We start from the raw sequence: 13,207 nt of genomic DNA on the forward strand, positions 1-13,207 counted from the left end.
GGTCACTGCTGGTGGAGGAAAGAGTGGCCCATTGATGCAGGCCGCAGGCTGGGATGAGGGGGTGCTCCGATGTGCACCGCTGGGGGTGAAAATGGCTGCAGGGCTGTGTGGTGCGGAGGAGGCTCCACCGGCATTTTGTGAAAGCCCATATCCATTGCTGCAATGCGGTGGCCTCCAGGAAAATGGCCGCTGGGGGCGGCGCATGCTCAGATTGAGATCTTGGCAATAAGATCTCGTCCCAAGATCTCAGGAGACAAGATCTCGGCACCCCAGAGGCTACCACATCGCAGTAATGGATGCGCTGGGGGCTCCGGGCTTTCACAAAATTCCAGCGGAGTCCCCGCACAACAGAGCACCGCAGCCATTTTCACCCACAGCGGAACACCCCCTCATTCACCATTCTTGCCTCCTCCAGCAGCGACCCTGGGAGCCCGCTTCACCGCAGCCACCACCCCCAGTAAGCAAAAAGATGCATGGGGGTGCGACCATTTAATTAAAGAAAGGTTTTTTTTCCTATTTTTCTCCTCCAAATTTGGGGTGCGTTTTATAATCCGGTGCGTCTCATAATCCGCAAAATACACTATTTAAACGGATGCATATATATTTACATAATATATAGTAGGAAAAACATATGTCAAATTGTTATCTTTTTGATGTTTGTGTACTTATCCAATATGATATGTTGTTTGAGAGTGAGAGTCTGCTGTGCTTCTGATGCTGTAAAAAAATGGATGAAAAACAAATCCATTTTTTATACCAGTACAGTCCATGGAAGTTTTTGCATTTGTTTTTTTTTTTTCTACCAGAAAGTAAGTCACATGTTCTCCTGACATTTTCCCATTAAATAAATGCAAAAAAACACCTAAATGCAAACGAATGCAAAGGATATGTTAAAAAGGCACATTTACTTGCTTTAAAATGCATCCATTTGCATCACTTTTACAATTTTACAAAGGATTACAAGATTAAAGATTACAAAAATGTGGTATGAAACGGGCCTTGCGTTCATTTTGTTTTGGAGCCTTGTGTATTGTGAGTGACATATCTTTATAGGTAAAGTATGTTTGTAGTTAAGGCCTGTTTCACATTTCCGATTTTTGACGGCAGTGCAAATCTGCCAGAATGTGAAAAAACGGATCCGTTTCCGTTGTTGCACAAACGGATGCCAATGGATCTGTTTTTTTGACGGATCCGCTTTTATCAGGCAGTGCTGGAAATTTAAAGGAGAGAGAGAGATTCTGTCGCCAGAACTGAATTTGGGGTTAACTTTCTGGCAAGGAAATCATTCCGGGCATGCTCAGTGTAAAAAAGCGGATCCGTTCCGGGATTCCGTCAATTAACAGTTGGCAACGGATCCGCTGCCCATAGGCGACCATTATAACGACTGGCGGATAGCGGCGGATCCGTTGCTATCCGCTATTTTGGCGCAGACAAAAAACGTTTCATTGTCCGTCCACTTAGGCCTGTTTCACATTTCCGTTTTTTGACGGCAGTCCAAATCCGCCAGAATGTGAAAAAACGGATCCTTTTCCATTGTTGCACAAACGGATGCCAACAGATCCGTTTTTTTAAGGATCCGCTTTATCAGGTAATGCTGGAAATTTAAGGGAGAGAGAGAGATTTTCTGCCGAATGGAATTTGGGGTTAAATTTCCTTCAAGGATATCATTCCGGGCATGCACAGTGTAAAAAAGCGGATCCGTTTCCGGATTCCGTCAATTAACGGTTGGCAATGGATCCGTCGCCCATAGGCGACCATTATAATAATTGGCAGATAGCGGCGGATCCGTTGCTATCCGCTATTTTGACGCAGACAAAAAACGTTTTTTGTCCGTCCACTCAAGTCAGCGGACGCCAAAATTTTGGCGGATCCGTCAAGAAACGGATCCAACGGATGACCATCCATCAAAATCTGCCGCTAATGCAAGTCAATGGGGAAAAAAATGGATCTGCCCCAAAAAAATGGCGGATCCGTTTTTTTTTCAAAACGGCGGATTTTGACAGATGGCAACAAATGGAAATGTGAAACAGGCCTTAGACAAAACATATAGTACGCTGCTCTGCTGTGCCAAACACGGAGCTAACGCTACTGCATCTGTAGCTGTAAAAGCATACACTATGCTGCTCATACGCATCCATATATACACATTAGCGTACGTTCCCACTTTCAGGATTTGCTGTGGTTTTGATGCTAAGTATTTATGCAGCGTCCAACCTGCAGCATCCAGATGTTACAGCATAGTGGATGGGATTTCTAGAAATCCCATGTCCACCTTGCGTCTATAGGCATCTGCGGATAACCTTCGGAAACTGACATTGACGTCTTTCAGCTCCACAGCATGTCAATTTTTCTTGTGGGTACACATGCAGATATTCCCCATAGACTTGCATTAATGGGGAAAATCCACATGTGCAAAAAATGTAAATGCATGTCCACTAATTTGCATAATAGGTGCGGAAATGGTGCGGACATTCTGCAGGGTCAGACCCTACCCATGTCTGAAAACACCTTTCTGAAAAGTTCGTATAAGGTAAAAAGAATTAGGAAGAAGGCACAATCCCTGTGATGTAACCTATAATGCTGCAGTCTGTAGATACGCTATAGGAGAGGCACACCAAGAAATATAGAAGACTCGTCACAGAACGTGAAGGAAATAGCCCAAAATTATTGAAATGATATATGACTCTGAAGGCGATAAGAAACTGAACCTATAAATTAAATTAAGAGACAAGGAACAGACAATGGACAAATCACAGAAGACTGTGAGGTGCCCCCATACATAAGAGGTAAAAAAAAAGCGTCCAAGAACTGAAGGATAAGATGTTTGGATGAGCAGAGGCTACGAGTAGACTGGCTGTGACACCCAGCCAGGGACAGGCAGTGCTCATGTAACTGTGAGTGATATAGAGCTCCCCTCTCTGCCTCTGTCCTTGATTCTGTCCTTTCTTTCATGCCTCTCTTCATACTCTTGATACCTGTCTCTTTTCTCCTCCCTGCTGACTATTTCTTTGCTCTCCCATATTACCTACCTCCCATATCTAGTCTCTCTCCTGTTCTCCCCATCACCGTATCCCACTCCTTTCACTCCTTTTCTCATCCTTATTCCCCCTCCTCTCTCCTTCCCTCACCCTGTCCCACCTCCTCCCTCTCTCCATCCTCTCTCACTCTTTGCATTTTCCTTGTTGCACTGATCCTTCTTTCTCCTTATAGTTTGTCTATTCTGTAGTTCTGTGTTTGTCTCCTTCCCATGCCCCTTCCCTGTGTTTAGATGTGTCTCCTGTGCTCCGTTATCCTTGCAGTTGGCTCTGCGAGCTCCGCTCTGTATAACATTCTTCTGGCATCATCCTGTGCGGCTCCTGGCTCAGGGCAGGTGAGGGTTGTACATTACCTGGCTGGGGCAGATGTTACTGTTGATTGAGCTATTGCTGTCTTCCTTTGCCTCTTTCTTATCCATTTCCATATCTACCCTTGTCATTTCCTTACCCGTACTCCAATTGTTTTTTTCTCCCACCCTTTATTCTATGGGACATGCAGGCAGCAGGTTGCTTAGAGGAATGAGTTAAAGCAGCTGTGACTCTAAAGACTGGTGAGGATAGATCTCTGAATTTGCCAATGTTTCTAGACATCTAAGAAGCTGAAGGAGCCATATGCCATATTTCTGCTGTGCCCACCGCATTATGCCATGCCCTCAAGCCAGTGCATGGCACTTTGCCACATTCCTGCAGAATCATCACCGTTTTACCACATTCCAGTGGAGTCCGTATAATTGAGCTGTGCATCTGAGGCAACTAGATGATTATGCCAGGCTCCAAAGTAGCTTGAAGATCTGTGCCACCTGCAGAGAAACTGCCATTGTGCCAGTCCTCTGAACATGCTCTGTGGGGAGATTCCATGCTATGGAGAACCATTCTTGGACTGGACCTAGTGCCCAACTATTTCACTTTGTTCTTGTCTCTGATCCCTTGTTGGAATAATGTCACCTTACGATGCATCGTAAGGTCTTATGTACTGAGGCCTACTTCAGGATCGTGATGTTTCTGGATCCATGGAAAAGTTCCAAGTTCATCCATCATCTGGTCTAGGGAGAAATTGTTCCATTGTTTACAGCTCTTCTTGTGTTGGAAGACTATAGATCAGACGTAACTTCATATAGACAGGTGAGGCACAGATGAAAATTGAGCATTCTCTACGTAAGTTATCTTCACAGAAAAAGTTCCCATAGATCAGGTGTCCTGTATGTGCAGTTCAGGGTTTGGCTCTGTTCTGGCTGTATTTGAGTTGAGGTCTGGTTCTGGTTTTGTGGCATGATCTCCATATGACGTCTGCTGCTCAGACAGGAGTCACAGGATCAGCTGCCACATCCACCCATGAATAATTCAAGGGATAACTAAAAATACATTATAGTTCTTTGTGTGTGTCCCATTGTCCTCCCTCATCCTGTCTGGCAGCAGGCACCCTCCCTCATTAGACTACACTTCTACAACCTCACGTACCCACTTTGCTCACGTGGTGCTATGATACCAGTTCTAATGTTCCTTCATCTATACAGCACAGAAAACTTGCCCATATGGGTTAAATGTGATTATGTTGGTATGTTATCATTTTTATTTACCCGAAATGTTACATACTTTTGTCTGTCACTTAAATTTCATCCCCATGTATGCAAGATTTCTCTTCTACACTATACAACTTCCTTATCACATCGCACGCAACTATTCTATCACCTTGGGGCAGACACAGACAGAAGGGGGGCCATCTGAAAAAACAATATGTGGGCCCTTTGCAGTCAAACAGATCATCATAATGCTCAATTCCACCTGCTTTGAAGGTATAACTGGACAGACCTACTTCTTGAGCTCCTATGTGGCTGCCCAGGTTGAATGAATGGTTTGTCTACTCCTCTATCATCTAGATAAAAAAAACCCTACAATTGTTTTCTTAGTTCCAGCACTGCAACATATACTCATATGAGTTATCATGAAATGAATGAATAACCACATTTATATTTTCTTACTTATATCTTCTTGCAGGTTCCACCTTTGCGATGTCCGTACCCCATTCGCTGGGATGGCTTTTTCTTGGTGCTCTTGGTTGTGGTGCTGTAGTAATGGAAACATTGCTTCCCCGAGCTGGAGGACCTGTGGTGAATGTTGCTCTGGTATTTGGGGGGTCATTTCCACAGATGGAGTTGGTAGGACCCCTCATTCCAGAAGGATCCTTATCTCTACCTCTTGACATTAACACAGTTACTGTACTTGTTAATGACAGCGGCCCTGGACCACTCTTGCGCCAATTGTGCCTGGCATTAAAAAGAGCCCACGCGGTTGTGTTTCAGGACAATATTGGAACAGAGGCTGTCGCCCAAATCCTAGATTTCATCTCTTCTCAGACACTTGTACCTATCATTAGTATTAGTGGAGGATCTGCTGTGGTATTGACTCCAAAGGTAAGCTCATACCATAATGGAATTTCCCACAGCAAACTGTAAGAAAGCAATTGTTGCCTGTGAGAACTTACAATCTTTCTTAACATTTTCTAGCATAGGTTTGCCTACAGATGCAGCTGAGCTTAATTTGTAATTTTGTACATCTCATTGGGATATTCTTGTGTAGTATTAACATTTTGATGGTTTGACATAGAGCATATTCCACTAGCAGAGAGCTTCCTTTATGTATCTACCTGGTGTTAAGCTTTTGCATCCTTGAATGGACTGATGAGTGACATTACCATTATGGTAGATTGTAACGAGCGTGGGACAACATTTTATCCAGTCATTGACATTTGCAGCAGCCTGTGCTGCCCTACAGACACCATGTCATGATCACATCACATTCAGTTAATGGATACAATGCAATGCCATTGTTGGAATTTGGACAGACTCTATTGATCCCCTAGGCTAAAAGCTGTAGCCACGTCCTGGCTTTTCCATTTGAAAATAGCAGAAATGACAATGCTTGCACCACAATACAGTTAAATTTCCAATGGTGCACAAACAGATAGTCACTATAAACGCAATTACATTTATCAGATTAAAAAATAAAATTGGTACATGGTTAAGGGATACCTGCAATGATGGCTGAAGACAGGACCAGGAGAGGCTTTCCTTAGTTGTATAAAAGCATGAAGACTACCCACAGGCACTGAACCCATCACAGGAACATGATTGTTTTTGCATTACATACAGGTGCATCTCACAAAATTAGAATATCATCAAAAAGTTAATTTATTTCAGTTCTTCAATACAAAAAGAGAAACTTATATATTATATAGAGTCATTACAAACAGAGTGATGAATTTCAAGTGTTTATTTCTGTTAATGTTGATGAATACAGCTTATAGCCAATGAAAACCCAAAAGTCATTATCTCAGTAAATTAGAATACTTTATAACACCAGCTTGAAAAAATTATTTTAAAATTCGAAATGTTGGCCTACTGAAATGTATGTTCAGCAAATACACTCAATGCTTGGTCAGTGCTCCTTTTGCATCAATAACTGCATCAATTCAGCGTGGCATGGAGGCGATCAGTCTGCAGCACTGCTGAGGTGTTATGGAAGCCCAGGTTGCTTTGATAATTGTATGCACTAAAAGGTTGAGACAAGAGCGCAATAGGGTCTTATCCGGGTAAAATGTATAAATGAAAAGATATTTATACTCACCTTTTCAAAGAAAAAGTAAAGCCTGTATAGTATGTCAGCCTGCTGCACGTCCAACGCTCCACAGCGGTGACCGCAACAAAGTTTCTTTAGGAATAAATTCTTGAACTTTTAGGTGCGCTGCCAGACAAATTCCATAACCACACAAGGTTAAAAAGTTAACCCTTTAATCCCTACGCGTTTCGAAGCATAACACTTCTTCTTCAGGGGTTGACACATGTGTCTTTCATCTTCTTCTTGACAATACCCCATGGATTCTCTATGGGGATAAGGTCAGACGAGTTTGCTCGTCAATCAAGCACAGTGATACTGTTGTTTTTAAACCAGGCATTGGTACTTTTGGCAGTGTGGACAGGTGCCAATTCCTGCTGGAGAATGAAATTTTCATCTGCAATAAGCTTGTCGGCAGAGGGAAGCATGAAGTGCTCTAAAATTTCCCAGTAGACGGCTGCGCTGACTTTGGTCTTGATAAAATACAGTGTACCTATACCAGCAGATGACATAGCTCACCAAACCATCACTGATTGTGGAAACTTCACACTAGACCTCAAGCAGCTTGGATTGTGTGTCTCTCCACTCTTCCTCCAGAATCTGGGATCTTGATTTCCTTTTCCAAACTTTTATTAAGATTTTATAATAGGTAAGGGAGAGATGGGGGTGGGGTTAAGGGGAGGGGGAAGGAAGGGGGAGGAGATAAGGAGGACTGCAAAGTCCTGTAGCAAACAGTAAAACACTGGTAACCAGAATAAACAGTCACATTAAAATATACCAGAGATAAAATGCGCAAGTACATTTCACAGGTAAATCAAGGAAACAGTTCCATCCAGTGGGACCACTTTTTAGCAAATTTATCATATCCGCTGTTGATCAGGGCTAACTTGTGCTCACAAGCTTTATGAAGACCGACATTATCAATAATATCCTGATATTGGGGAGGATCGGGCCTCTTCCAATAAAAGGCAATGGAATTTTTTGTAACTAAGAGTATATGAATTATTAAAGGGACCAATGGTGGGTTTATTTGGTATGTGTCTAATGATAATAAATCTAGTTGGGGAGTTAGAGGAATGTTTTTGAGCAGAATATTACTGATGATGAAGACATATTCCTCCATAGGGGCTTGATATAGGGGCACTGCCAAAAAATATGTAGCAAGCTACCGTGTTGCCAACAATTCCTCCAACAATCAGAGGTGTGTGCTGGGTTTATTTTAGCCAATCTGGCTGGGGTGTAGTACCACCTCGAGAGAAATTTATAATGGGACTCTTGCAGTGACATCGAGATTGTAGATGAGTATGAGATTGTGCAGGCATGTTCCCAATCCGAGGGGACAGGGTTTAGATGGAGCTCGGATTCCCATTTTAACATGTTATGTGTTTTGGTTATCTCTGAACTTTTATTGAACCATTTATATATGTATCCAATGCTCCAGAATATGTTGTGGTCAATATTATTAATGAGGTTTAGGGCTTTTCTGAGATTCGTGGTTTAATATGCAAAAAATTATCATATTGGTCTATCAAGATCAGGTATTGGCAAAATGAAGAGGACGAGATATTGAAATGATTTTTAGTAAAACTAAATGAATGGCAAGCTGAGTCGCTATATAGGTCATTGAGTTTAGTTACCTCTTTTTCTGCCCATAGAGGATGTATGTTGTGGTTTTGGGTTGAGGGAGAGAGATATTTTTTAATAAGTCAAATCTATTATGACCTTTTTTGGGCCTCGATAGTTTTTCCATGCTTCCAGAATTGCTTGAAAAATGGGATGGGTCTATGAGATATCTCTTTTGAGTAGAAGTAGGTCTAAAATTAGGCAGTTGAGGGGTTTATTGTTGTTAAAGAGAATTTCTAGATCATGCCATGCTGGAACTTCCATATGCGGCCACCAAAAAAGACTGTTTTATCAAATTGGCATGGTAGTATGCAGAGATATTCGGTAGTCCCGCACCATCAAATAGCTTGTTATTAACGAAGGAATTTATCTGAGTTTGTAAGCTCGTTAGAAGTGGGGTGGAAATTTTTAATAGGAGGGATCTGAATACGTAAAGTATATTTGGCAGGATGAAGGTTTTATAAGTCATAATTTTTCCCCACCAAGATAGTTCTCTGTCTCCAGATATGGTTAAATCATCAGAGATAGATTTGAGGAGGGAGTCTAAGTTAATGGGAATTAAGGAATTGATTTCCCTGGAGAATTTCAAGCCTAGGTAGGTTAGGTTGTCATCTGCCCAACTCCATTTTTTTTATATTCTCAATTTGGTCATTATTTAGGTTGAAATGAAGAATTTTGGATTTTGTCTTGTTAATTTGTCTTGTTAATTCTAAAGTAAGAGACCTTTGTGAAAGTTAGGAGTTGATTCTGGAGTCTTAGAATAGAGTCACTCAGAGACAGACAATATTATGTCATCGGCAAAAAGACCGATTTTAAACTCTCTAGACCCTGCTTCTATGCCACAGATTCCCGAATCCTCCCTAATTAACTGTGCCAAAGGTTCTATGGCCAAGACAAATAGTAAAGGTGATAGCGAGCATCCTTGTCTTGTATCGTTTAATATTTTGAAAGGAATAGAGAGATGGTTGTTGGCATAGACTTTTGCTCTGGGGTTTGAATATAGTGCCATTTTTGAAGGGCTGCTTGTAAGTATTTCCAATTGAGGCGGTCAAACGCCTTTTTGGCGTCTAAAGACACCAGTGTGGCTTGGAATTTTTTTTCAAGTTATCAGTTCTATAAGCCTTCTTGTTCCATTGACCAATTGTCTATTTTTAACAAATCCAATTTTGTAATTTAATATTAACTTAGGCAAAAATTGATTTAGTCTATTGGCTAAAATTTTGGCATAAATCTTCAAGTTGATGTTGATAAGAGATATTGGTCTACAGTTGCAGACCTGATCAGGGTCTGTGTTGGGTTTTGGGGTAAGGTCTATAGTTGCTTCCAACATTTCATCGGGGAAGCGGCCAATTTTTGAAGCATCATTAAATATTTTTGCTAAATGTGGGGCTAAGAGATCGCCAAAGGCTTTATAATAATCCTTATTAAAGCCATCTGGGCCTGGATACTTGAAGGATTTCAAATGCTTGATGGTGTCTATTATTTCTTCACTATTGTAAGGAGAAAAGAGGAATTCCAAATCATCCTTATTATTTTCGGAAGCTTCATTGATGATAGAAAAGATTCTATGTCAGATTTATTTGGCTGATTTTTAGGATTGTCCTGATATATATTATACAATTCCTGATAGTATTTTGCAAAATAATTAATGATATCCTGAGGATGAGTTAAAGAAATTCCCTCCTGGGAAGTAATTTTATCTATTCTATTTCTTAATATGAGTTTTTTGATCCTCTTGGTCATGTATTTTGAGGGGCGATTGAGATTAGAGTACTGCTTAAATTTGGATGATTTCAATGCCAAATCATAGAACGAGAAAATTGTGGCTCTTAGCTCTTGTCTAAGCTTAGAGAGCTCTGCCTGAGCTATAGGACATGGTGAGGGCCTGTTTACTTGGATTAATTCTTTGGTTCTGATGGAGTTTTGAAGGCTTACAATCTTGTTTCTGTTGAGTTTTTTTATTCTGGAAGAGATTTGGATTAAGACGCCTCTTAATACTGCTTTGTGCACGTTCGAACAAGAAAATGGGTCCAAAAGATTTGATCCATTTTCGCTGAAGTAGTTTTTAATTGCTGATGCAATTTCCGCTTTTAAAGAAGGGTTGTGGAACAAGGAAGAATTGCACTTGCAAAGAAATTGCTTACTGATTGCTGCTCCTTCCATTATCTCACCAATAACTGGTGCATGGTCAGATATGCTTTTAGGGGAGATGGAGATGGGTAAGAATTTAGTAAGGGAGAATACATCTGTCAGAATCAAATCGATTCTAGAAGCAGAGTGGTGTGAATCTGAGAAATGACTGAATTCAAGTGATGTGGAATTTAAGCACCGAAATAAGTTGAATAACTCATTCCCAAATAGCCAATTGTTGAGTGTTTCCGATTTACATCTGTTGGGAGCTGTGGAGTCTAATTTGCCTTCTGGGACTATATTGAAGTCTCTAGAGATCAGTAAGGTACCTTTTTTGATTGAATTTGTTTTCTTGATAAGCTTATTTAGAAACCTGAATTGGCCCTTTTTAGGGACAAAAGTGTTTACAATTGTATAAGTGAGGTGATTCAGATTACAAACCAAAATATGAAAGTGGCCCTTTTCGTCTTTAACCTCATCTAAGAGTTCAAATGAGAGGGAATTCTTTACCATCATGATCACTTCTGCTTTCTTTTTTGGACCCAATGATTCAAAGATATTTGGATAGTTTTTGTCTGGAAAGTTGGGGTAATTAATTTTAAATTTTGTTTCCTGAAGATACACAATGTCAGAATGGGATCTATTAATTTCCTTATGGATTGTGAACCATTTTCTAGGGCTGTTAAGCCCTCTGACATTGTATGTCATCAGTTTTATTTTCATTTTGCAAGTGGTCTGCCCAATTGGGAATCAAAGAACAATTAAGCCATTAGGATGTACTAGCACTAATGGTGATAGGGAAAAAACAAACACTCACTTAAGAACTAAGTGTGTGCAACAGATGGGTATGTATAGAAATAGCAGGTACAGTACAATAACAATTTAACCTTAAATGACACTTTAACAGTATTGATACCTGCTAGAAGTACAAGGTCCTCTAGAAGGAATCCACTTTGGCAGATTCTACTTCTTTGTGCAGGGAAAGTCTGTGAAAATAAGCTCCGAGGCAACATCCTCTTGAGCTAGAAGGTATAATAGAAGTATACAGTATATATTTAACACATGTGGAATAACAACACAGCAACATTGTACTGAGAAGCTAGAACTAAACTATTGAGGCAGTTTTATAGACAAAACATAAACTGCAGTGCAGTAGTAAATTAAATTTTCCCAGATTGGGTAAAGGCCTCATGTGAGGTTTTTGAGACTGGAGGAAGCTGATGGTTTGGTGCGGGGAGGAATCTTAATTGCGTTTAAGAATTCTTGACCTTCTTCAGGCAAGAGCATTCCACTTGTAATGTACAAGAAGTTTCAGAGGGAAACCCCATTTGTAAGGGATTTCTTTATCTCTTAAGGGGATTGTGATGTTCTTGAATGCTTTCCTTCCTTCGATTGTTTTTTTGAGAGATCCGCATAGAATCTGAGTTGGCTATACGGCTCCAGAAATCCACCCATGTCCCTGACACAGGATTGCAATTGATCTTTAATATGGAAGAAATGAATCCTCAAGATGGTATCTCTGGGGAAGTCATTTGAAATTTGAGGCGGTTTGGGCAATCTGTGGATCCTGTCGATTATCAGGTCATTGTCAGACAGGTATGGAATTATTTTTCTGAACACTGCTTTTGACGTATTCAGCAGGATTGTTAAGAGAGACGGATTCGGGAATGCCTCTTATTTTTATGTCATTTCTCCTGTTCCTGTCTTCGATATCTGCTAGTTTTACTTTTAGTTTGTGCAGATCAGATTTAATAGCCTGATTTTCTTTTAAGGAAATTGCAGACTTCTCTTCAACTGTTGCCAGTCTTTTCTCATGGTTCTCCAACTTTTGGTTAAATAGTTCGAACGTATCTTGGAATATTTTTGTCTGGTTATCTTGAGTCAACTTCAAACTATCACTGATTTTTTCAGCAAGGTTTGCCATATAGAGTTCAATAGTGTTTCTGTCTGTTTTGGTGGGAAACTCCATTTCTGGCTCTCCTTTTTTAAATCGTGGAAAAGTCGTCAGAATCTTCACCTGTTGCTTCATTTAGCAAGGCAAATCCCACCCCCCCATTCCCCTGGGCCCTTTCTTTTGGAGGAAACAGTGGTATCCATATCATCAGGTAATTTAAGGGATGAGCTTTTTGCTTTAGCAGACTCAGTCGTTTTGTTGCCACTGTTGTCTAGCCGACTTTGTCTAGTCGAATTGTTGGGAGATTGTTTCTCCTCTCTGCGAATTGGAGACCTCGATTTCTTAGGGTTCATGGTGTTGATGGTGTCCTCTGAAGGGTTGCGGTGAGAACCTTTATCCTTCTGGGCCCTTAATGGAATTGATGAAGCCATAGTAGCCGTTTTAGATTTAGCACTATTATGACTCGTTCTTGTAATTCTGTGGCCTTTTAGTGTAATAGACCACAAATATTTTATTGGAACCGCGTATTAGAGCCCCTCAATGTGGTGCTAGGACCATTTAAAGTGGTATTAAAATTTATTTATATGTGACCAACTAATATGGTATTAGAACCACTTGATGTGGTATTAGAATTTAAATATAACCATCTAATATGGTATCAGAACCACTCAATGTGGTATTAGAAATTAAATGTAACCAGCTAATATGGTAACAGAACCACTTGAAGTGGTATTAGAATTGAGATGTAACCAACTAATGTGGCTCTGGAACCACTTGATGTGGAATTAGACTTTAGGTATAACTAACTAATACGATACCAAAACCACTCGAAGTGGTATTAGAAATTGAAGTATCACCAACTAGTATGGTATTAGAATTGTATGTAACCAACTAGTATGGTTTCAGAACCACT

The 13,207-nt window shown here is 40.5% G+C and overlaps 1 protein-coding gene across 1 annotated transcript in view; it reads left to right on the forward strand.

Moving 5' to 3' along the window:
- Positions 1 to 5,044: 5,044 nt before the first annotated feature.
- The window catches only part of GRIN2C (glutamate ionotropic receptor NMDA type subunit 2C), a 162,939-nt gene continuing 154,776 nt past the window's right edge, over positions 5,045 to 13,207 (forward strand). The window contains exon 1 of the mRNA XM_073587988.1: positions 5,045 to 5,446. Coding sequence (XP_073444089.1) covers positions 5,045 to 5,446 — 402 coding nt within the window. The remainder of the gene's footprint in view (positions 5,447 to 13,207) is intronic.

Source organism: Dendrobates tinctorius, unplaced genomic scaffold (assembly GCF_039654945.1).
Source record: "Dendrobates tinctorius isolate UK_male_01 unplaced genomic scaffold, ASM3965494v1 ptg000103l, whole genome shotgun sequence".
NCBI classification, from domain to species: domain Eukaryota; kingdom Metazoa; phylum Chordata; class Amphibia; order Anura; family Dendrobatidae; genus Dendrobates; species Dendrobates tinctorius.